The 23,057-nt window shown below is 45.3% G+C and overlaps 1 protein-coding gene across 1 annotated transcript; it reads right to left on the reverse strand.

Moving 5' to 3' along the window:
* Nucleotides 1-563: 563 nt before the first annotated feature.
* Nucleotides 564-23,057, reverse strand: LOC142920188 (uncharacterized). Its single transcript, XM_076062656.1, has 6 exons — nucleotides 22,971-23,057; nucleotides 20,963-21,535; nucleotides 17,530-17,849; nucleotides 10,784-10,861; nucleotides 7,745-7,804; nucleotides 564-1,992 (listed from the first exon to the last, which is right to left on the reverse strand). Exons 1-3 carry the CDS (start codon nucleotides 23,055-23,057, stop codon nucleotides 17,559-17,561), a joined length of 951 nt encoding a protein of 316 aa, XP_075918771.1. The 3' UTR covers nucleotides 564-1,992; nucleotides 7,745-7,804; nucleotides 10,784-10,861; nucleotides 17,530-17,558.

Genomic DNA, 23,057 nt, shown 5'->3' on the forward strand with positions numbered 1-23,057 from the left:
TGTTCGCGAACGTCACCTCGACTCTAAACGCCGCTTTTTTTTTCGCGCCCGTTTAAGAAGGGGGGGGTCAGGTCGTCGCGTCGAGTTTAAAATGTTTCATCTTCTTTGCTTTCGGTAAAGTCACGTAGAATGAGAATAAAATAATAAATTGATAAAATAAAATAACACAATAATATTCTCACGACGTTTCGGCCACAACACAAGTGGCCTTCATCGGGTGAAGGGACGAGACTGTCTGGAGGGCGCTCATTCTCCGTGACTTTACCGAATGAACCAAAGAAGATGAATCCTTGCAGTCACGAAAGCTTTAAATCGAAATTTAAAATGTTTGTTCACGCACCGCCCCCCCCGGTCCTTCACTCGAGGCTGAAGGCGACCTAAGGGATCGATTTTCCGGAGCTCAGCCACGTGCAGCTCCGACCTCATCGAAACCGGTGATGTCAACAACGCCGAAAGTTGCGAAGGGCCGAGTTGACACTCGCGACGGGGTTTCACGAACTCGCGACCTTTCCCAATGTATTTCCTTACGTCGAACAAGCAAAAAAAGGGCACGGAATTACTCGCAGATTTTAAGCGCTTTAATTTCGAGCGTACACTTGACGTCGCCCTTACGAGACGGCACTCGATGAACCGATATTACAACAACGAACAGAACAAAATTAACATTTACTTTACAATCGCTACGTATATAATACCACGAAAGTCCACACCCGCCAGTGATGTAATACTGCTCCTGTTCTGTCAAGCGTGTTTATTAAACAGTTTATGGCCAGTTCATTGCTACTGACGTGAACCATGTGTTGCCTATTCCGAATGACCCAGCTTGTTGTTTCACCACTTGACTGGCGTAGCCTTCAAACGTCGACCTACACAGAGTTCGCTCTTCATTGCAAGGCCCGCAGGCCACTAGCGGCCACTGATGGGCCTTTAGCGCGGCCCTCTGACGTGCGCCCCACCCCCGACAATACACAAATGTGAAAACACCCCCCCCATCATCATCATGATGCTGTCAACCCCAGCTGTGGTTTCAAATGTGTGGCCGCCCAACTCAAACTTATCGGCGAAAGTGTCCCCCCCTCCTCTCTGAAAATTGGTGAAAGACACTTTTATTATTCTTGGTTCTTTCGGTAAAGTCACCACCATGTAGAAGGGAAACAATAAAATAATAAAAATATAAAACAATAAAATTCTCACGACGTTTCGACTGCAACACAAAGCAATCATTGTCAGGTGTGAAACCCACAGCAAGAAAATTTGAAAAAAGTGGCGGTTTTTCCTTAACGTCAGCACCACGGAGAGCGATTTGGCGGTTGTTCAGATGGATGAGTCATCAGTCATGTTTCCGCACAACGGAGAGCGATTTGGCAGTTATTCAGACGAGTCCATCCAAACAAACTGCCAAATCGCTCTCCGTGGTGCTAACGTAAAAAAACGCCACTTTTTTCAAATTTTCTTGCTGTGGTTTTCACACCTGACGATGATTGCTTGTGTTGCGGTCAAAACGCCGTGATAATTTTATTGTTTTATATTTTTATTATTTTATTGTTTCCCTTCTACGTGGTGACTTTACCGAAAGAACCAAGAATATGAATCCCTGCAGTCACGAAAGCTTTAAATCAAAACAAAAACACTTACTTAAAACTGAACACCCAAAATATTTTAACCACGGTGGCTAAAAGTCTCCACCCTGGCCACCATTTCACCAAGAACATTGAACGCAAAACATAGCGTTAAAACAACGTTAAAACAACGTTAAAACAACGTCAAAACAACGTTAAAACAACGTTAAAACAACGTTAAAACAACGTCGCTCAAAAAAACACTTATTATTTATTAATCCTCAGGTTCAAAAGCGTAGACATCTGGATCCTCAAACCAGTCAAAGATGTTGCCCCACTCTATTGCAGGACGCTTGCTGGGAGGTAACGCAGAGATCATCCTCCCTCGTTTGACCTTTCTTGTCGACGCAGCTTTTCTTGAGATCTCGCTCGCCTGCCACAAATGAACACATCGAAGACGCCACAACAATACCGGCATCGTCAACAGTCACAAAGATGCGGGATGCAAACGCAGAGGCGCTCACAAAGAAGTACGGCGAGATGCTCCCTTGGGATTACACTGAGAGATGGTGAAAGGAACAACGTTTTCGTCGTCCATCCGCCCGCACCTTCGATTAGCACGGTTGGCTACGCACATACACAAGCACGCACGCACGTACACACACACGCACAGACAACACGAGGGACAGATAATGTACACAGGGTTCGTGGCTACGCACGGTGGTGCGAAAGTAGTTCAACACGTACACACGCACGCACGTACAACACGAGGGACAGATAATGCACACAGGGTTCGTGGCTACGCACGGTGGTGCCAAAGAAGTTCAACACGTACACACACACGCACGTACGTACGTATGTACAGACAACACGAGGGTCAGATAATGTACACAGGGTTCGTGGCTACGCACGGTGGTGCCAAAGAAGTTCAACACACGTACTGCACGGACAACACGAGGGTCAGATAATACACACGGGTGTTTCGTGACGTCGTTCAAACTGTCGAGAGAAGCCACCTTGGGCAGGAGAGGGACGATGGGGACGATGGTCAAGGAAAAAACGGACCGGAGTGGCATCCAACGGAAGATACTCGACCGAGGCGGCGCCAACCGAGGAGATGGAGCGATGAATTGAGCCCCGCGTGCACAGGCGCTAAGTCTGGATCATTATAGATCTGCAGGATCGCGAGAGATGTGGCGATTGCGCGGGGAGGCCTCCGTCCGGAAAGTGGAATGATTACGGCTGATGGGAGTCTCCATGCCACAAAAACAAGAATGTAGAAGCGTGAAAACGAGGGCACCAAACATGTGACATGAACACAATATTATTGTAAACATTAAACAGCATTTACATAAAAGGTGGGGGGGGGGGGAGCACTCAAAAGCTCCACACTGATAGATTCAAGAATCCATGGCTATGCTGCCATCTCCTGACCACCTCGTAGGCCAAGCCTGGTAGTCCCCGGCAGTCTCCCATGCAAGTATTGCACCGGCTAAACCCTGCTTAGTGTCTGTGATCTGACAAGGGTGGGCCCATTTAAATATCGGTCAAAATTGTTGGCTTGAATGGGTGGGTGACCAATCGGGTGACTGGCATTGACGCTGCTATACGCGGACTGGGAATGAGAGCGACCGCCTAGAAGCAATGCAATGAGATAAGTGGACAATAGAAGTGACGGCGCAGAGCTGCAATTGCTGACTCATGCCACACTGCAGGCAGAAGGAGTTCTACAGAGGGTGACCGCTGTCCACGACGTCTTGGAAGGAGTTCTACAGAGGGTGAGCGGCGCTGTCCATGACGTCTTGGAAGGAGTTCTACAGAGAGTGACCACTGTCCACGACGTCGTGGAAGGAGTTCTACAGAGGGTGAGCGCTGTCCACGACGTCTTGGAAGGAGTTCTACAGAGGGTGACCGCTGTCAACAACGTCTTGGAAGGAGTTCTACAGAGGGTGACCGCTGTCAACAACGTCTTGGAAGGAGTTCTACAGAGGGTGACCACTGTCCACGACGTCTTGGAAGGAGTTCTACAGAGGGTGAGCGGCGCTGTCCACGACGTCTTGGAAGATGGTGGGAGTAACCGCAACTTGACCCCACCACACACAACCAGCCGATCGATTAAATGGCACACCCATTTATCCAGAATGAGAAGATGTATTTATATTGGAGGAATCCGATGAGCTATGAAGCTGTTTTTCACAGATGTCCGGTACTATTAACTATTTTTTTTATTTTCCCAGGTAAGGCCCACTGAGCTGTATAGCTCTCGTTCAGAAGTGACCTGGCCACAAATAGCTCAACCAAGTGGCTTATCACGTGGAAATGTATAGCAGCCAAATACTCTAAAAAGCCACGTTTTTAAATGTGTAGGGAACAATCGGAGGACCTGGAGAAAAATCCACGCGACCACGTGGAGAACACGCAAGCTCCAAATATACAGCAGGCGTCAGAGTCGGCATGGAATCCACGACCTCCTGTATGCCAGGTGAGGCCGTTAACATTTCTCCACCGGTAAGAAGGCCATGTCAGACGTCACAACAGCAAACAATACAAGAACACCACAATAGGAGTGCAAAGTATAGGAAAGGTTAAAAAAATGAATAAAAAAATATAAACAAAAAAAAACTAAACCATTTTGATCTTACTCTTTGTTTTTTTCAGTAAAGTCACGTAGGTAAAAAAATCAATAAAATAAAAATAAATGAAAACCAATTTTTTTTTATCTCAGCAGGTAAGGCCCATTGAACGATGAGCTTCTTTTAGAGCGGCGAACTGGCCACAGACGGCAGCTCTACGAAGCGGCTTGCTGCGTGAAACGTTGCTGGAGAGCAACAATGATCTTTTGGAGCGAGAGACAAAAGTGCGTTACGTCGTGGGCATTGTTGAAACCGCAGCGCCCAGGGAGATCAAGCCGGATTGCAAGCGAAGCGCACTCATTCTAGATTGGAAGTTGTCGTGACTGCAAAGGATCCACACACTCTGGCTCTTTCGGTAAAGTCACGTAGGTAAAGAAAATAAAAATAAAGGTTAAATATAAATTAAACCACGACGTTTCGATTGCGACACAAAGCAGTCATCATCAGGCAAAGGGGTCAGCCTCTAAAGGCAAAGTGTTTGTGAAGGTTTGGGGATGGGGGGCATAGCCCAAGTGTAGCACACCAGAAGCACGGGCGGTGCACGAGTGCCAATGTAGCAACAATGTAGCAACGATGTAGCAACAATGCCAATGTAGCAACAATGCCAATGTAGCAACAATGTAGCAACAATGCCAATGTAGCTAACAATGTAGCAACAATGCCAATGTAGCAACAATGCCAATGCAGCAAAAATGCCAATGTAGCAACAATGCCAATGTAACAACAATGCTAATGCAGCAACAATGCCAATGTAACAACAATGCCAATGCAGCAACAATGCCAATGTAGCAACAATGCCAATGTAGCCAACAATGTAGCAACAATGCCAATGTAGCAACAATGCCAATGTAGCAACAATGCCAATGTAACAACAATGCCAATGTAACAACAATGCCAATGCAGTAACAATGCCAATGTAACAACAATGCCAATGCAGCAACAATGCCAATGTAGCAACAATGCCAATGCAGCAACAATGCCAATGTAGCAACAATGCCAATGTAACAACAATGCCAATGCAGCAACAACGCCAATGTAACAACAATGCCAATGTAGCAACAATGCCAATGTAGCCAACAATGTAGCAACAATGCCAATGTAGCAACAATGCCAATGCAGCAACAATGCCAATGTAGCAACAATGCCAATGTATCAACAATGCCAATGCAGCAACAATGCCAATGTAACAACAATGCCAATGCAGCAACAATGCCAATGTAACAACAATGCCAATGTAGCAACAATGCCAATGTAGCCAACAATGTAGCAACAATGCCAATGTAGCAACAATGCCAATGTAGCAACAATGCCAATGTAACAACAATGCTAATGCAGCAACAATGCCAATGTAACAACAATGCCAATGCAGCAACAATGCCAATGTAGCAACAATGCCAATGTAGCCAACAATGTAGCAACAATGCCAATGTAGCAACAATGCCAATGTAGCAACAATGGCAATGTAACAACAATGCCAATGTAACAACAATGCCAATGCAGTAACAATGCCAATGTAACAACAATGCCAATGCAGCAACAATGCCAATGTAGCAACAATGCCAATGCAGCAACAATGCCAATGTAGCAACAATGCCAATGTAACAACAATGCCAATGCAGCAACAACGCCAATGTAACAACAATGCCAATGTAGCAACAATGCCAATGTAGCCAACAATGTAGCAACAATACCAATGTAGCAACAATGCCAATGCAGCAACAATGCCAATGTAGCAACAATGCCAATGTATCAACAATGCCAATGCAGCAACAATGCCAATGTAACAACAATGCCAATGCAGCAACAATGCCAATGTAACAACAATGCCAATGTAGCAACAATGTAGCCAACAATGTAGCAACAATGCCAATGTAGCAACAATGCCAATGTAACAACAATGCCAATGCAGCAACAATGCCAATGTAACAACAATGCCAATGCAGCAACAATGCCAATGTAACAACAATGCCAATGCAGCAACAATGCCAATGTAACAACAATGCCAATGTATCAAACAATGCCAATGCAGCAACAATGCCAATGTAACAACAATGCCAATGCAGCAACAACGCCAATGTAACAACAATGCCAATGTAGCAACAATGCCAATGTAGCCAACAATGTAGCAACAATACCAATGTAGCAACAATGCCAATGCAGCAACAATGCCAATGTAGCAACAATGCCAATGTATCAACAATGCCAATGCAGCAACAATGCCAATGTAACAACAATGCCAATGCAGCAACAATGCCAATGTAACAACAATGCCAATGTAGCAACAATGTAGCCAACAATGTAGCAACAATGCCAATGTAGCAACAATGCCAATGTAGCAACAATGCCAATGTAACAACAATGCCAATGCAGCAACAATGCCAATGTAACAACAATGCCAATGCAGCAACAATGCCAATGTAACAACAATGCCAATGCAGCAACAATGCCAATATAACAACAATGCCAATGTATCAAACAATGCCAATGCAGCAACAATGCCAATGTAACAACAATGCCAATGTATCAAACAATGCCAATGTAACAACAATGTAGCAACAATGCCAATGTAGCAACAATGCCAATGTAGCAACAATGCCAATGTAGCAGCAATGCCAATGTAGCAACAATGCCAATGCAGCAACAATGCCAATGTAGCAACAATGCCAATGTAACAACAATGCCAATGCAACAACAATGCCAATGTAACAACAATGCCAATGTATCAAACAATGTGAATGCAGCAACAATGCCAATGTAACAACAATGCCAATGTAGCAACAATGCCAATGTAGCAACAAAACCAATGTAGCAACAATGCCAATGTAGCAACAATGTCAATGTAGCAACAATGCCAATGTAGCAACAATGCCAGTGCAGCAACAATGCCAATGTAGCAACAATGTAGCAACAATGTAGCAACAATGTAGCAACAATGTAGCAACAATGCCAATGTAGCAACAATACCAATGTAGCAACAATGTAGCAACAATGCCAATGTAGCAACAATGCCAATGTAGCAACAATGTAGCAACAATGCCAATGTAGCAACAAAACCAATGTAGCAACAATGCCAATGTAGCAACAATGCCAATGTAGCAACAATGCAACAACAATGCCAATGTAGCAACAATGCCAATGTAGCAGCAATGCCAATGTAGCAACAATGTATCAAACAATGCCAATGTAGCAACAATGCCAATGCAGCAACAAAACCAAACGCTGGGGATGCGGGGGGGGGGGGGGGGGGAAATTAACTAGGAAATTAAATAGTCTAGAACCCGGCAGATATGATGGAACAACCAAAAACATCTTCTTGGTTCTTTCGGTAAAGTCACGTAGAAGGGAAATAATAAAATAATACAAATAAAACAATAATTTTCGTATTGTTTTATTTTTACCGAAAGAACCAAGATTATGAATCCAATACTATACAGGCATATCCTTGGCAACTTCATAGCAACACCTGGTATCGTTAGCAGACCCCACAAGGTATATTCAACATCTGCCACAAACAATTTTGCAAGAATTTAAAGTGTAGTGCTAAAGCCTCACTCGGATTGTGCCCGTGTCATCGTCATCGGAGTCACCTGACCCCTCGGCATCAAAAAGGTTCTGAGGAAAATGTAAACAGTGATTAGCACAAATAAACTTGGGCATCTTCAGAGGTCAAATCAATTTCTAGGTTCACCTCCTCCAACCACATCTTGCACACCGCGTGCACTGCAGCCATGACCAATTTCATTCCACAAATGCCTCAATGACGTAGCTGCTGCACTTGGCACAGCCACGTTTCAAAGCTGCCTGAGTCGTTTCAAGGCCCCGGTTATGGTTATTCAGTTGAGGAAATTGTTTCCATTGAAAATCAAGTCACTTGAAGTAATCAATCCTATTCATTAAAACAGCTCATTCAGGGGGGGGGGGCGACGTTTCGGCCACAACACAAGCAGCCATCCTCAGGTGAAGGAACAGAACTGTCTGGACGACAGCGCTCCAGTGAACACCGCTAAGCTTGGCAGCGTCTTTTAAGCTGGGTGGGAGGAGCAGAGCCCCTTGACAAAGGAGTTTACATATCAACAGAGGAATTTATCATTGAAGTAGCTAAGTTAATGTGAAAGATTAGCAGGATGTTAATGTGAGGAATGAGCATGTAACTGGGAGATTAGCATGATGTTAGTGTGAGGAATTAGCATGTAACTGGGAGATTAGCAGGATGTTAGTGTGAGGAATTAGCATGTAACTGGGAGATTAGCAGGATGTTAATGTGATGAATTAGCATGTAACTGGGAGATTAGCATGATGTTAATGTGAGAAATTAGCATGTAACTGGGAGATTAGCAGGATGTTAATGTGAGGAACTAGCATGTAACTGGGAGATTAGCAGGATGTTAGTGTGAGGAATTAGCATGTAACTGGGAGATTAGCAGGATGTTAATGTGATGAATTAGCATGTAACTGGGAGATTAGCATGATGTTAATGTGAGAAATTAGCATGTAACTGGGAGATTAGCAGGATGTTAATGTGAGGAACTAGCATGTAACTGGGAGATTAGCAGGATGTTAGTGTGAGGGATTAGCATGTAACTGGGAGATTAGCATGATGTTAGTGTGAGAAATTAGCATGTAACTGGGAGATTAGCATGATGTTAGTGTGAGGGATTAGCATGTAACTGGGAGATTAGCATGATGTTAATGTGAGGAATTAACATGTAACTGGGAGATTAGCATGATGTTAATGTCAGGGATTAGCATGTAACTGGGAGATTAGCAGGATGTTAATGTGAGGAATTAGCATGTAACTGGGAGATTAGCATGATGTTAGTGTGAGGGATTAGCATGTAACTGGGAGATTAGCATGATGTTTATGTGAGGAATTAGCATGTAACTGGGAGATTAGCATAATGTTAATGTGAGGGATTAGCATGTAACTGGGAGATTAGCAGGATGTTAATGTGAGGAATTAGCATGTAACTGGGAGATTAGCATGATGGTAATGTGAGGAATTAGCATGTAACTGGGAGATTAGCATGATGTTAATGTGAGGGATTAGCATGTAACTAGGAGATTAGCAGGATGTTAATGTGAGGAATTAGCATGTAACTGGGAGATTAGCATGATGTTAGTGTGAGGAATTAGCATGTAACTGGGAGATTAGCATGATGTTAGTGTGAGGGATTAGTATGTAACTGGGAGATTAGCATGATGTTTATGTGAGGAATTAGCATGTAACTGGGAGATTAGCATAATGTTAATGTGAGGGATTAGCATGTAACTGGGAGATTAGCAGGATGTTAATGTGAGAAATTAGCACGTAACTGGGAGATTAGCATGATGTTAATGTGAGGAATTAGCATGTAACTGGGAGATTAGCATGATGTTAATGTGAGGGATTAGCATGTAACTAGGAGATTAGCAGGATGTTAATGTGAGGAATTAGCATGTAACTGGGAGATTAGCATGATGTTAGTGTGAGGGATTAGCATGTAACTGGGAGATTAGTGTAGTGCCGTGAATTCACTCGGACGACAACCGTCTCTTTTTCCGCCGTCACTTTTATTCCATCGTTCCGTACACACAGTAATTCTCTCCGTGCTCCGCCAACTCGGACACTCCGATTTACTTCAGCATTGTCCGTGCATCACCTTCCACACACAGTGTTTCTTCGCCTATCTCTTCACACACAGTATCTTCCCTTCCACACACAGTGGTTCGTCTTCTATCTCCTCACACACAGTATCGCCACTATTTCTTCACACGCAGTGACTTCCATCTATTCACACACAGTGACTCTATCTATCTCCGCTAACGCTGACTCTCCCCATCGCTATTTACTGTCTTTGGGGTCCGGCTCTCTATCTATTCTTCCATAACATTTCCAGCTGTCTTCTTCGTATCTCTTCACCTCTCGCCAACAACTGCCCAGCAACAACTCTCCAGCAACAACTCCCCAGCAGCAACTCTCCAACAGCAACTCTCCAACAGCAACTCTCCAACAGAAACTCTCCAACAGCAACTCCTTTCCGTTCAAACCACCTCGCGTTTTATCCCCTCTCGCATTAGCCTTAATGAATTGCCACGTGGCTCGCTGGCCGTTTCCCACCAGCCCGCACCTGTCCCCTTCATCAGACATTCAGACACCACCACTTAACGCTAACAGCCTCTCGACCAATCACAGCCCTCGTGCCACGACTCCCTTAATTACTTGGGTTTGTTTACGCCACTCGCGACTCGACCACCTGTTCGACCTCGTGTGACCCGTTCTCCTTGTCTGTCTGTATGTACTGTATATGGCCAATTCCTATGCACATTATCTACCCCACTACATTAGCATGATGTTAATGTGAGGAATTAGCATGTAACTGGGAGATTAGCACGATGTTAATGTGAGGGATTAGCATGTAACTGGGAGATTAGCATGATGTTAGTGTGAGGGATTAGCATGTAACTGGGAGATTAGCATGATGTTAACGTGAGGAATTAGCATGTGACTGGTCCATAAACAGTTCAGGTTTAACCTGGTCGAGTGCAGGCACCATTGGTGCCGCGTCAGCGAAACCTCGACATCTACGTGAGGAAGACGTCGGAGACCCTCACCTTGCCTGCTGCCCTGGCCTTGTCACTTCGCTTGGATGGCATCGCGCCAGACGCACTTTCTAGGAGTTGTTCATCCACCTAACGTACATTCATAAATATCGATGAAGATAAATCGTGCACATGCATAGATCCTGCAATTAAACAAAAATTCTTCTTTGGTTCTTTCGGTAAAGTCACGTAGAATGAGAATAAAATAATAAATTGATAAAATAAAATAACACAATAATATTCTCACGACGTTTCGGCCACAACACAAGCGGCCTTCATCAGGTGAAGGGAGCGAGACTGTCTGGTAGGACAGCGCTGGAGTGAGAGAGCCACGTTCAGATCACGGCTTTTAAGCTGTGTGAGAGGAACAAAGAGCCTTGACGAAGGAATTAGCATAAAATTTAGCATTGAAAAGGCTGAATGATTAGCTTGTGACTGGTCACAGAAATAGCTATGTTAAAAGTTAAAGCATACACATCCGCAGAGGCACCCATTGTTAAAAGGAATTAGCATAGAATTTAGCATTGAAATAGCTAAATTAAGGCATTCGCTTGTAACCGCTACAGAAATAGTTACGTTGAAGTCAGAGCATACACATTCACCGAGGCACTTAGTACAAATCAAAACAGGAGAATTTAGCATTGAAATAACTAGGCGAATTTAGCATTGAAATAACTGGGTGATTTGCTGGTGACTGGTCACAGAAATGACTACACATCTGAGCTATTCACAGTACTATATAGTGAACCAATAAAAACTAAAATATAAATTACCTTCATGTTATCAATAAACTCTATATTCTCCAATCAGCTAAGCTACCAACCATAAGTCGTTATATATCACAATGCTATATGGCGAAAAAATGGGTGGATTCTTACCCTCAAATTTCCGTACCACGGATAGCTACGGGCCCCGTTCAGACGGACGAGTTCGTCCATGGTCGGAACAGAGGAGGGGGAGAGAGACAGCTGCGAAGCCCTAGTATACTCCATGTTGTAAACCATACCATTAACCGTGGTGTGAGAGGTATTAAGAGGCAATGCTGGCGAAAGAGCTGCGGTCTGAAGGTCATCGTAAAATTACAATTAATTAAGAACAGAAATGATTTAACACATCTTTCCAGTGGTTACTAAGCCTGAATCCATCTTCTCGGTTGAAATTGTCTCTGTGCTTGTATATGTGAATGGCCTCATGAACGAATCTCTCATGGTAGCCAGTTGGTTTGCAAAGAACCTCCGTCTTGGAGAAGTCAATGTCATGTGAGCCCACTGAATTGTAACAGTGATCTGCCACGGCCGAGGAGTTCGTCTTACCGTGTTTCAAGTCTGCTTTATGTTCGCGGATGCGGTCCGAGATATGTCTTTTGGTTTCTCCAATGTAGCTACTACCACAGAGGCACTTTAGTTTGTAAACGCCCGGGTACTGTATGTCTGGAAGAGCATCTTTTACAGATGGAACTAAATCACGGATTTTGTGTACTGTGTTGAATCGGACCTGGATCTTGTGTTTATTCAGGATTTTGGAGATCTTTTTAGTGACCCCTGCAATGTAGGGTAAGGTGATGGTTTTGAGTGGCTCCACAAGAGGATCCTTCTTCATGACTGGAGTGATGGCTTTGCGGATTGTGTAGTCGGAGTAGCCATTAGCCCTGAGAGCCTGGTGTACGTGCTTGAGTTCACTGGTAATGTGTTCCTGGTCGGAAATGCATTGGGCTCTATGGTATAGAGTCTTGATGAGGCAGTTCTTCTGGGATGGATGGTGGTGGGAATCCGGTTTCAAGTAAGCATCTGTATGGGTAGCTTTCCTGTAGACAGAGTGACTCATTGAACCATCATGTCTCCTTTTAATTAAGACATCCAGAAAGGGTAGTTTGCCATCTTTTTCGACCTCCATGGTAAATCTGATGGCTGGGTGTATGGAATTGATGTGGTCGCGGAATTGGTCTAGAGCAGGCTGGCCATGTGGCCAGATGACAAAGGTGTCATCAACGTACCTCTTCCATAAGGTCGGGCGTAGAGTGGCAGTCTGGATGGCGTCAGTTTCAAATTTTTCCATGAATACGTTGGCTACAACCGGAGATAGGGGGGAGCCCATTGGGGTGCCCTCAGTTTGTTTGTAGAAAGTTCCATTCCAGGTGAAGTATGTGTTGGTTAAGCAATGTCTCACCAGGGGGGGTACATCAGTATGCAGTCCTTGATGAACCAGGTCTTCAATGATAGCGATGGTGTCAGGTACCGGGACTTTGGTGAACAAGGACACCACATCAAAACTGACAAGCAGGTCGTTTGGGGACAGGGAAATGTCTTTGATTGTCGATACCAGGTGAGTAGAATTTAGTACCGCAGAGGTGGTTTTTCCAGTGAAAGGTCGCAGTATATCAGCCAGAAAACGTGCCAGTTTGTAGGTGGGGGAGCTGATAGTAGAGACGATGGGACGAAGGGGTGTATCTTCTTTGTGTATCTTTGGAAGGCCATATAATCTTGGTGGTCTGGCAGCAGAGGGTTTCAACAAGAACTGTTTGTTCTCATCAATTAATGCTGTTGAATCAGAGATAATTTTGTTCGTTTTGGTGACCAGGCTGTTGGTGGGATCTCTTTTTATTTTTGTATAGCTGCCATCGTTGAGTAGTTCTTGAATTTTGTTGTTATATTCTGTTTTGTCCATGATGACAGTGGCATTGCCTTTGTCGGCTGAGAGAACGACAATATCATCCCTCTTTTTTAATTGAGATAATTCAAAACGTTCGTCTTTGCTGATGTTGCTAGGTGGCAACTTAGCGTTTTTGAGGGTTGCAGCGATTTCAGATCTTGCTACGTCTGCAGAGATGTGACTCAAGCTCTTGAGTGCAACGTCGACATGGGCAATGATATCATTAACCGGTAAGTGTCTCGGTGTGACAGCAAAGTTTAGACCTTTAGCTAAAACGGATTTCAGACCATCAGAAATGGAACTGTTACTGCGATTAATTACGACTTTGTTGACGTCTATCTTTTCGGTGTGTGGATCCGATTTTTTGCTGGAGAGGTGATTGAATTTGGAAATCAAATTGTCCCTACATTTGTTCGACATAGTGGCAGCCGAAGAGGTAGTCATATTGTCTACATGTTCCCAATCCGATGTAGACATTGTTGCTGTCAATTTTAAGTGTGATTTGTAGAGTGTCTTGTCTAACTGATCGAGTTCGGTGCGTGTAAGTCTGATTTTTTCCGAGATAAGAGCGAAGCTAGTTCTAGCTAGAATTCGTTTTGCATTGAGAGAAGTTGCAACAGCAGAGGTTAGTGTAAATGCGGTTGGTATTACCTTAGAGTCGCGGCATCTCTTCAGAAAGGTGAGAGACTCGATTAGTTGAGCCTTCTTATCCCAAAGTCTGTTGAATGATCTGAAGGATGTGTGGAATCCCTCCCCGTAGAGGCGGTTAAATTTCGATTTAAAGCTTTCGTGACTGCAATGATTCATCTTCTTTGGTTCTTTCGGTAAAGTCACGTAGAATGAGAATAAAATAATAAATTGATAAAATAAAATAACACAATAATATTCTCACGACGTTTCGGCCACAACACAAGCGGCCTTCATCAGGTGAAGGGAGCGAGACTGTCTGGTAGGACAGCGCTGGTAAAGTCACCACGTAGAAGGGAAACAATAAAATAATAAAAATTAAATTACATTTTATTATGTTTTATTTGTAATACTTACGTAGAAGTGAAATAATAAAAATAAAATAATATTTTATTATGTTTAAATTGTGTTACTTACGTAGAAGGGAAATAATAAAAATAAAACAAAATAAAAGAATCTTTTATTATGTTTTATTTGTATTTCTTACATAGAAGGGAAATAATAAAATAATAATATTTTATTATATTTTATTTGTATTACTTATGTAGAGGGGAAATAATAAAATAATAAATAAAATACTCTTTTCTTATGTTTTATAAATTAATAAAAATAAAACAAAATAAAATATTATTTTATTTTTTATTTTTTACTTAGAAGGGAAATAATAAAATTAAAACGAAATAAAAAAATATTTTTATTTTATAAAAAAAATAAAATAATAAAACTAAATAAAATAATATTTTATTACGTTTTATAAAGTAATAAAATAACATTTTATTAAGTTGTATTTTTATTATTGTATTATTTCCCTTCAAGGTGACTGAAAGAACCCAGAAGTAGTAGTGGTCTAACAATATTCTATTGTTCACACATCCCACCTGACGCAGCAGGTCCATGACAAACACCCTCAGGACGTAGCTGCAAGCCGTAACTGGCCCCGGCGTGCGTGTTGGACAATAGAAATAGGTTTTACCCTTTTAACTGGCACAAAAAACTGACACCTTTATTCAAGGCATCATGTCTGCAATAACCACAACACAGGCAGTCAAAATGCAAACAAAAAGACAACTCTGATAATATTTGCACTGTCCTTGAATTTGATTGGTCTACACCCGAGACGGCTTTTTCTTAGAGCCTAGTCTCCACTGGTGTTGGACCAGAAGACGCCAAAAGCTGTACAACACCAGTGGAGACTAGGCTCTAAAGAAAGCCGTCTCGGGTGTGGACCAATCAAATTCAAGGACAGTGCCAATATTATTATCAGAGTTGTCTTTTTGTTTGCATTTTGACTGCTTGTGTTGTGGTTATTGCAGACATGATGCCTTGAATAAAGGTGTCAGTTTTTTGTGCCAGTTAAAAGGGTAAAACCTATTACTATATCTTGTTACTGGCAAAGGAGGTCTCATAGTGTTGGACAATCTTCCTTTCTCCTCGTTGTGCAAGCGTGCCGATGTCTCTGTCGCCAACGGCGGGACGGGGGGTGGGACAATGAGCAAGAGGCGGCGAGTTCCCACCGTCTCAACAAGAAGAGAATGTCACCCGTCGGGGAGGGGGTTTGACGCCGCCACCTCAGAGTAACAACCGTAGCTGCTCGATCTTCTTTGGTTCTTTCGGTAAAGTCACCACCACGTAGAATGAGAATAAAATAATAAATTTATCAAATAAAATAACACAATAAAAACTCTCACGACGTTTCGGCCACAACACAAGCGGCCTTCATCAGGTGAAGGGACGAGACTGTCTGGAGGACAGCGCTGGAGCGAACACAGCCAAGCTCAGATCGCGACCTTTAAGCTGTGTGAGAAGAAACAGAGCGCCTTGACAATGGAATTAGCATAGAATTTAGCATTGAAATAGCTGAGTGATTAGCTTGTGACTGGTCACAGAAATGTCTATGTTAAAGTCAGAGCATACACATCCACAGAGGCACCCCTTGACAAAGGAATTGGCATAGAATTTAGCATTGAAATAGCTGAGTGATTAGCTTGTGACTGGTCACAGAAATGTCTATGTTAAAGTCAGAGCATACACATCCACAGAGGCACCCCTTGACAAAGGAATTGGCATAGAATTTAGCATTGAAATAGCTGAGTGATTAGCTTGTGACTGGTCACAGAAATGTCTATGTTAAAGTCAGAGCATACACATCCACAGAGGCACCCCTTGACAAAGGAATTGGCATAGAATTTAGCATTGAAATAGCTGAGTGATTAGCTTGTGACTGGTCACAGAAATAGCTATGTTAAAGTCAGAGCATACACATTCACAGAGGCACCTAGTACAAATCAAACAGGAGAATTTAGCATTGAAATAGCTGAGTGATTAGCTTGTGACTGGTCACAGAAATGGCTATGTTAAAGTTAAAGCATACACATCCAATGCTAATTCCTTTGTGAAGGCGCTCTGTTTCTTCTCACACAGCTTAAAGGTCGCGGTCTGAGCTTGGCTGTGTTCGCTCCAGCGCTGTCCTCCAGACAGTCTCGTCCCTTCACCTGATGAAGGCCGCTTGTGTTGTGGCCGAAACGTCGTGAGAATTTTATTGTGTCATTTTATTTTATCAATTTATTATTTTATTCTCATTCTACGTGGTGGTGACTTTACCGAAAGAACCAAAGAAGATGAATCCTTGCAGTCACGAAAGCTTTAAATCGAAATTTAACTGTAGCTCGAGTTTCATCATCTCGCTCGCTACAAAATCAAACATGCGCTCTTTCTCATCTCTGAATGCGTCGTTTCTTGAATTGCATCATTGCTGCTGTTGCTGCTGCTTGAAATAGAATGGGCTAATGGAGGTTAAGGGGAGGCAGAGTGTGGAACGAGTCGTAATGGGGTTCATGGGAAAAGTGGCACGCTTGGGTCTCCTGTTAACGTCTTTTTCTGAAATAAAGTGGTTGAAATATTTAAAAAATGACCTTTGAAAAATTGACTACACGGGTAAGAAATACACTGCTAGGTGTTTGAGTAGAGTGCAACAATGGTTATTGCTACACTGCCACCCACAAGGTCAGCCCAACAGCCTATAGCACGTCCATGTGTGGTGGACGTCTGCCCAAGATCCAGGCCGAGGCCTGCTTCACTTGCGAGATCGGGCACATTCCGGGGTGATCTAAATACCCAACTCTATGCGGTACACCGTCACACCGAAACCCTATCAGACCGTACCCACACCATGAAGCACACCGCCCCACACCATTACACAACACCGCACCAACATCGCACGACACCACAATGCCGTGCCACCGCAACGGGGCGTTTCACGACAATTTGTGAGCTCCGCCAACACTCGTTTGAGATTATTACAACGATAAGCCTTGTTAAAATTAAACATTGCGTTTTACCAACCTGTCCACGTGACGCGACCGGAACCGCTGACTTACCTGCGACCGAGGGACACGTCTTCACGTTAACGTGCGCTTACTTACAACGTTACCAACGGGCAATCTCCACGCAGTCATCGACCCCGGGAAGCCCGCAGGTTGACAAAGTGCCGTCGAAGCAACTCCATGGACGCCTGCCGCTCCCTCTGCAGCTCGTCGCGCGTCCACCAGAGTCCGGCCTGCAGTTCGGCCAGCGCGCATTTGTAGCGCAGCTCCATCTTCCCGTGCAGGGCGGCCTCCTTCAGCAAAGACTCCTGAGACTTCACTTCCTGTTCCAGCGCCCTCAGTTGCTGCCGCTGCCGCAGCCACGCCGAGTGAAGGTCCCTGCGGCACCGTGACGCCTGGCGCTGGGTTGCACTCACAACCTTCACAAGCAAACACAACCTGCATTACACTCACAACCTTGACAAGCAAACACAACCTGCGTTACACTCACAACCTTCACAAGCAAACACAACCTGCGTTACACTCACAACCTTCACAAGCAAACACAACCTGCGTTACACTCACAACATTCACAAGCAAACACAACCCGCGTTACACTCATAACCTTCACAAGCAAACACAACCTGCGTTACACTCACAACCTTCACAAGCAAACACAACCTGCGTTACACTCACAACCTTCACAAGCAAACACAACCTGCGTTACACTCACAACCTTCACAAGCAAACACAACCTGCGTTACACTCACAACCTTCACAAGCAAACACAACCTGCGTTACACTCACAACCTTCACAAGCAAACAAAACCTGCACTACACTCACAACCTTCACAAGCAAACACAACCTGCGTTACACTCACAACCTTCACAAGCAAACACAACCTGCGTTACACTCACAACATTCACAAGCAAACACAACCCGCGTTACACTCATAACCTTCACAAGCAAACACAACCTGCGTTACACTCACAACCTTCACAAGCAAACACAACCTGCGTTACACTCACAACCTTCACAAGCAAACACAACCTGCGTTACACTCACAACCTTCACAAGCAAACACAACCTGCGTTACACTCACAACCTTCACAAGCAAACACAACCTGCGTTACACTCACAACCTTCACAAGCAAACACAACCTGCACTACACTCACAACCTTCACAAGCAAACACAACCTGAGTTACACTCACAACCTTCACTTGCAAACACAACCTGCGTTACACTCACAACCTTCACAAGCAAACACAACCCGCGTTACACTCACAACCTTCACAAGCAAACACAACCTGCGTTACACTCACAACCTTCACAAGCAAAAACAACCCACGTTACACTCACAACCTTCACAAGCAAACACAACCTGCACTACACTCACAACCTTCACAAGCAAACACAACCTGCACTACACTCACAACCTTCACAAGCAAACACAACCTGCGTTACACTCACAACCTTCACAAGCAAACACAACCTGCGTTACACTCACAACCTTCACAAGCAAACACAACCTGCGTTACACTCACAACCTTCACAAGCAAACACAACCTGCGTTACACTCACAACCTTCACAAGCAAACACAACCTGCGTTACACTCACAACCTTCACAAGCAAACACAACCTGCGTTACACTCACAACCTTCACAAGCAAACACAACCTGCACTACACTCACAACCTTCACAAGCAAACACAACCTGAGTTACACTCACAACCTTCACTTGCAAACACAACCTGCGTTACACTCACAACCTTCACAAGCAAACACAACCCGCGTTACACTCACAACCTTCACAAGCAAACACAACCTGCGTTACACTCACAACCTTCACAAGCAAAAACAACCCACGTTACACTCACAACCTTCACAAGCAAACACAACCTGCACTACACTCACAACCTTCACAAGCAAACACAACCTGCACTACACTCACAACCTTCACAAGCAAACACAACCTGCGTTACACTCACAACCTTCACAAGCAAACACAACCTGCGTTACACTCACAACCTTCACAAGCAAACACAACCTGCACTACACTCACAACCTTCACAAGCAAACACAACCTGCGTTACACTCACAACCTTCACAAGCAAACACAACCTGCGTTACACTCACAACCTTCACAAGCAAACACAACCTGTACTACACTCACAACCTTCACAAGCAAACACAACCTGCACTACACTCACAACCTTCACAAGCAAACACAACCTGCACTACACTCACAACCTTCACAAGCAAACACAACCTGCGTTACACTCACAACCTTCACAAGCAAACACAACCTGCACTACACTCACAACCTTCACAAGCAAACACAACCTGCGTTACACTCGCAACCTTCACAAGCAAGCAACCTTGCGTTACAGTTGTGAGCAGATTAACGCGAAAATTCCCCAAGCATTAACGTTTGCAAACCAACCTATGTTGATGCTTTGAGATACTAACCTTCACTAAGTATGTTTTATATTCTGATTCGCACGGTTGCCTACATACGGCGCAAAAGACGTTCAACATACTTATATATAAAATTATTTTCCCATATTTAACCTTACTTCAGTCTACAGGGCCTCTTCTACTTACACACGAGTTATATTCCAGAGGTCTGTTCGTAAGTCGATTTGTTCGAAAGTCCAACTTTACTCCTGTCGATTCCCAACGTGTTGTACGGCGTGTACACTCAACACGGGGAATGGGTTTACAAGTTGTGTAATCTCCTGTAGATGTAGATGCCAACTTGGGAGGTTGAACTTACGAATCTCGGTCCGAACAGGCCAACTGGACATACGGACAGGGGTTTGTTCTTATCGCTGAAAGTTCGTAAGTCGAATGTTTGTAAGTAGTGGAGTCCCCGGATACCACGATGTTAATTACGTGCGTGAAATAGCGCTCAACAAAGCCCCCCACACTGAGTCTGGAGACTTTTTCTGGAGTGTGCCGCTTTGCAATTCTTCTTTGCCGACACCAACAAGTGTTTGGGCTCCGTGTGGGGAAACAAAAATGACAGCACGCAGAGAAACCCCACAAGTACAAAAGTGTCACACTAAACACCACCATATTCTGAACCGCTGAAGGTTTTAGAATTCAAGTACTAACCGCGTTCGCCCCTGCTTAGCCTCTGAGATCCGTTGAGATCAGGTACATTTAGTGTGATTTGGTAACAGGCAGAATTTAAATTTTTGTTTTTTATGGAAAGGAAATGCACGCAAAGCGCTTCCTCAATCTACTGGATGGATGAGGCCCTGTCCACGCCACGGAGTTCATGGGGGTTATTTGACCATACTTCGCCAGAATGGTCAACGAGACTTTCTGAAGGCGAGGAGCATGGACGTGGGATGCAGCGAGCAGCCCCGCCGTGAGTCCTTGGCACAATCCACACTCAACCCACTTAGCTTCTTAGATATGACAAAATCGGGCGCATTATGGGCATATTCAGTCATACATCCTACATAGACCATTCAGTTCCGTCAAAACACATCGGGCGAGGAGAGAGCAAAGCGATAGATGACGTTACTGTGCTTCCTCTCACCTCCTGCAGGGCTCCAAGCGACTTCTCAAGCTGCTGCACCTCACGCTCGAGCTTCCGGCAGCGCGTCGCCCGCCCGTCCGCCTCCTGCCGAGCGGCCAAACCCACCTTCAGGTCGTTCTGCAGGCACTCGCAGCGAGCCCTCGGCTCGCCCCCGGCCGCTTCCGACGCGCTCGGCGCGGGCTTCGGCCCGCGAACCCGCACCGCGTCGTCGTCGTCCTTCCTCCTCCCTCCGCCGTCCCGCCTCAAGGCGGCCGCGTCCTCCTCGCCCCGCGAGCGCCTCGCCCCCGTCGCCAGCTCCTCGACGCCCACGCCGCCCGCGCGCCTCTCCGACTCGCGAGGGGACCCCGCGGAGTCGTCTCGCGCGGCACCGGCGGCGGCGGCGGCTCCCTCGGGGTACTCGCGGCCAACGACGACGCCGGCGCCTCGTTCCGGCCGGGCTCCACGCGCCGCCGCCGCCGCCACCGCCGCCTCCGCCGCCGCCTGTTCTCCGGACACGGTGCCGTCAACGTCCTTCGGGCGCCGCGCTCGGCCCTGGCGAGCCTGTTCCCCCGCCGCCGGCAAAGTAAATGGGACCTCTCGTCAGTCGGCTCGTTCGGCTCAAAGTTGACGGTGGGTCACGCCGTCCCTTAAAAGGCAAACAAAAAAAAACCACGACCATTTCATTCCCTTTAACGTGACTTTACCGAAAGAGCCAAGAATATGAATTACTGCAGTCACGAAAGCTTTAAATCAAAATAACCTCGGCGCGTTTCGTATTAAAACTGGTGGCAATGCTTTTGCGGTATTCGAGTCGCGACTTCCAGATGACGACGGCAAGCGACGCGCTCCGGACTGCGCTTCTGCGGCCGTCTGGAACGCTCTTCCCTTCCGACATCAGGAAGCCACCGGAGCTATGCCACTTGTTAATTCGTCTCGATTGAGAAACTCGTTTCTCTAGTTCTAGATTTGAAGCTTTCGTGACTGCAAGGATCCATACTCTTTGGTTCTATTCGGTAAAGTCACGTAGGTAAAAAATAAAACAACAAAAATCACGACGTTTCGGCCACAACACAAGTGGCCTTCATCAGGTGAAGGGACCAGACTGTCTCGAAGACTTTCACTCCAGCGTAGTCTTCGAGACAGCCTGGTCCCTTCACCTGATGAAGGCCGCTTGTGTTGTGGCCGAAACGTCGTGATTTTTGTTTTATTTTTTACCTACGTGACTTTACCGAATAGAACCAAAGAGTATCATTTCTTTAGAAGTGCTTTTGCTGTGTCTAGCTTGTTTGTCCTTCCCCCCACCCCCGTACCTCCGATTATCGCGGTTGGCTACGTACGGTGCAAAAGAAGTTCAACGTAGACGTGCGGTCGATCATCGATAATGATAATCCGACGGCGTCGTGGGGCGTGTGAATGCGCCGGATTTTAAATACCGACGGATAATCACTGTGCACGGACTGTACTCACTGTGCCCGGACTGGACTCACTGTGTCTGTGATGGACTCACTGTGCACGGACTGGACTCATTATTCCCGGACTGTACTCACTGTGTCTGTGATGGACTCACTGTGTCTGTGATGGACTCACTGTACCCAGACTGGACTCACTGTGCCCGGACTGGACTCACTGTGCCCGGACTGGACTCACTGTGTCTGTGATGGACTCACTGTGTCTGTGATGGACTCACTGTACCCAGACTGGACTCACTGTGCCCGGACTGGACTCACTGTGCCCGGACTGGACTCACTGTGTCTGTGATGGACTCACTGTGTCTGTGATGGACTCACTGTGTCTGTGATGGACTCACTGTGCACGGACTGGACTCATTATGCCCGGACTGTACTCACTGTGTCTGTGATGGACTCACTGTACCCCGACAGGACTCACTGTGTCTGTGATGGACTCGCTGTGTCTGTGATGGAATCACTGTACCCGGACTGGACTCACTGTACACGGACTGGACTCACTGTACACGGACTGGACTCGATGTGCCCTGGACTGGACTCTCTGTACCCCGGACTGGACTCACTGTACCCAGACCACGTGGTTTCGTGGTTTTGGTTTTGCCGGGAAATGCGCTGAGCTGACGCTTGCCGTCGCAAGCCAATCGCCGCAT

The sequence above is a fragment of the Petromyzon marinus genome, unplaced genomic scaffold (assembly GCF_048934315.1).
Source record: "Petromyzon marinus isolate PM22_M1 ecotype Great Lakes invasive population unplaced genomic scaffold, UKy_Petmar_22M1.pri1.0 PM_G_Scaffold_7, whole genome shotgun sequence".
NCBI classification, from domain to species: Eukaryota; Metazoa; Chordata; class Hyperoartia; order Petromyzontiformes; family Petromyzontidae; genus Petromyzon; species Petromyzon marinus.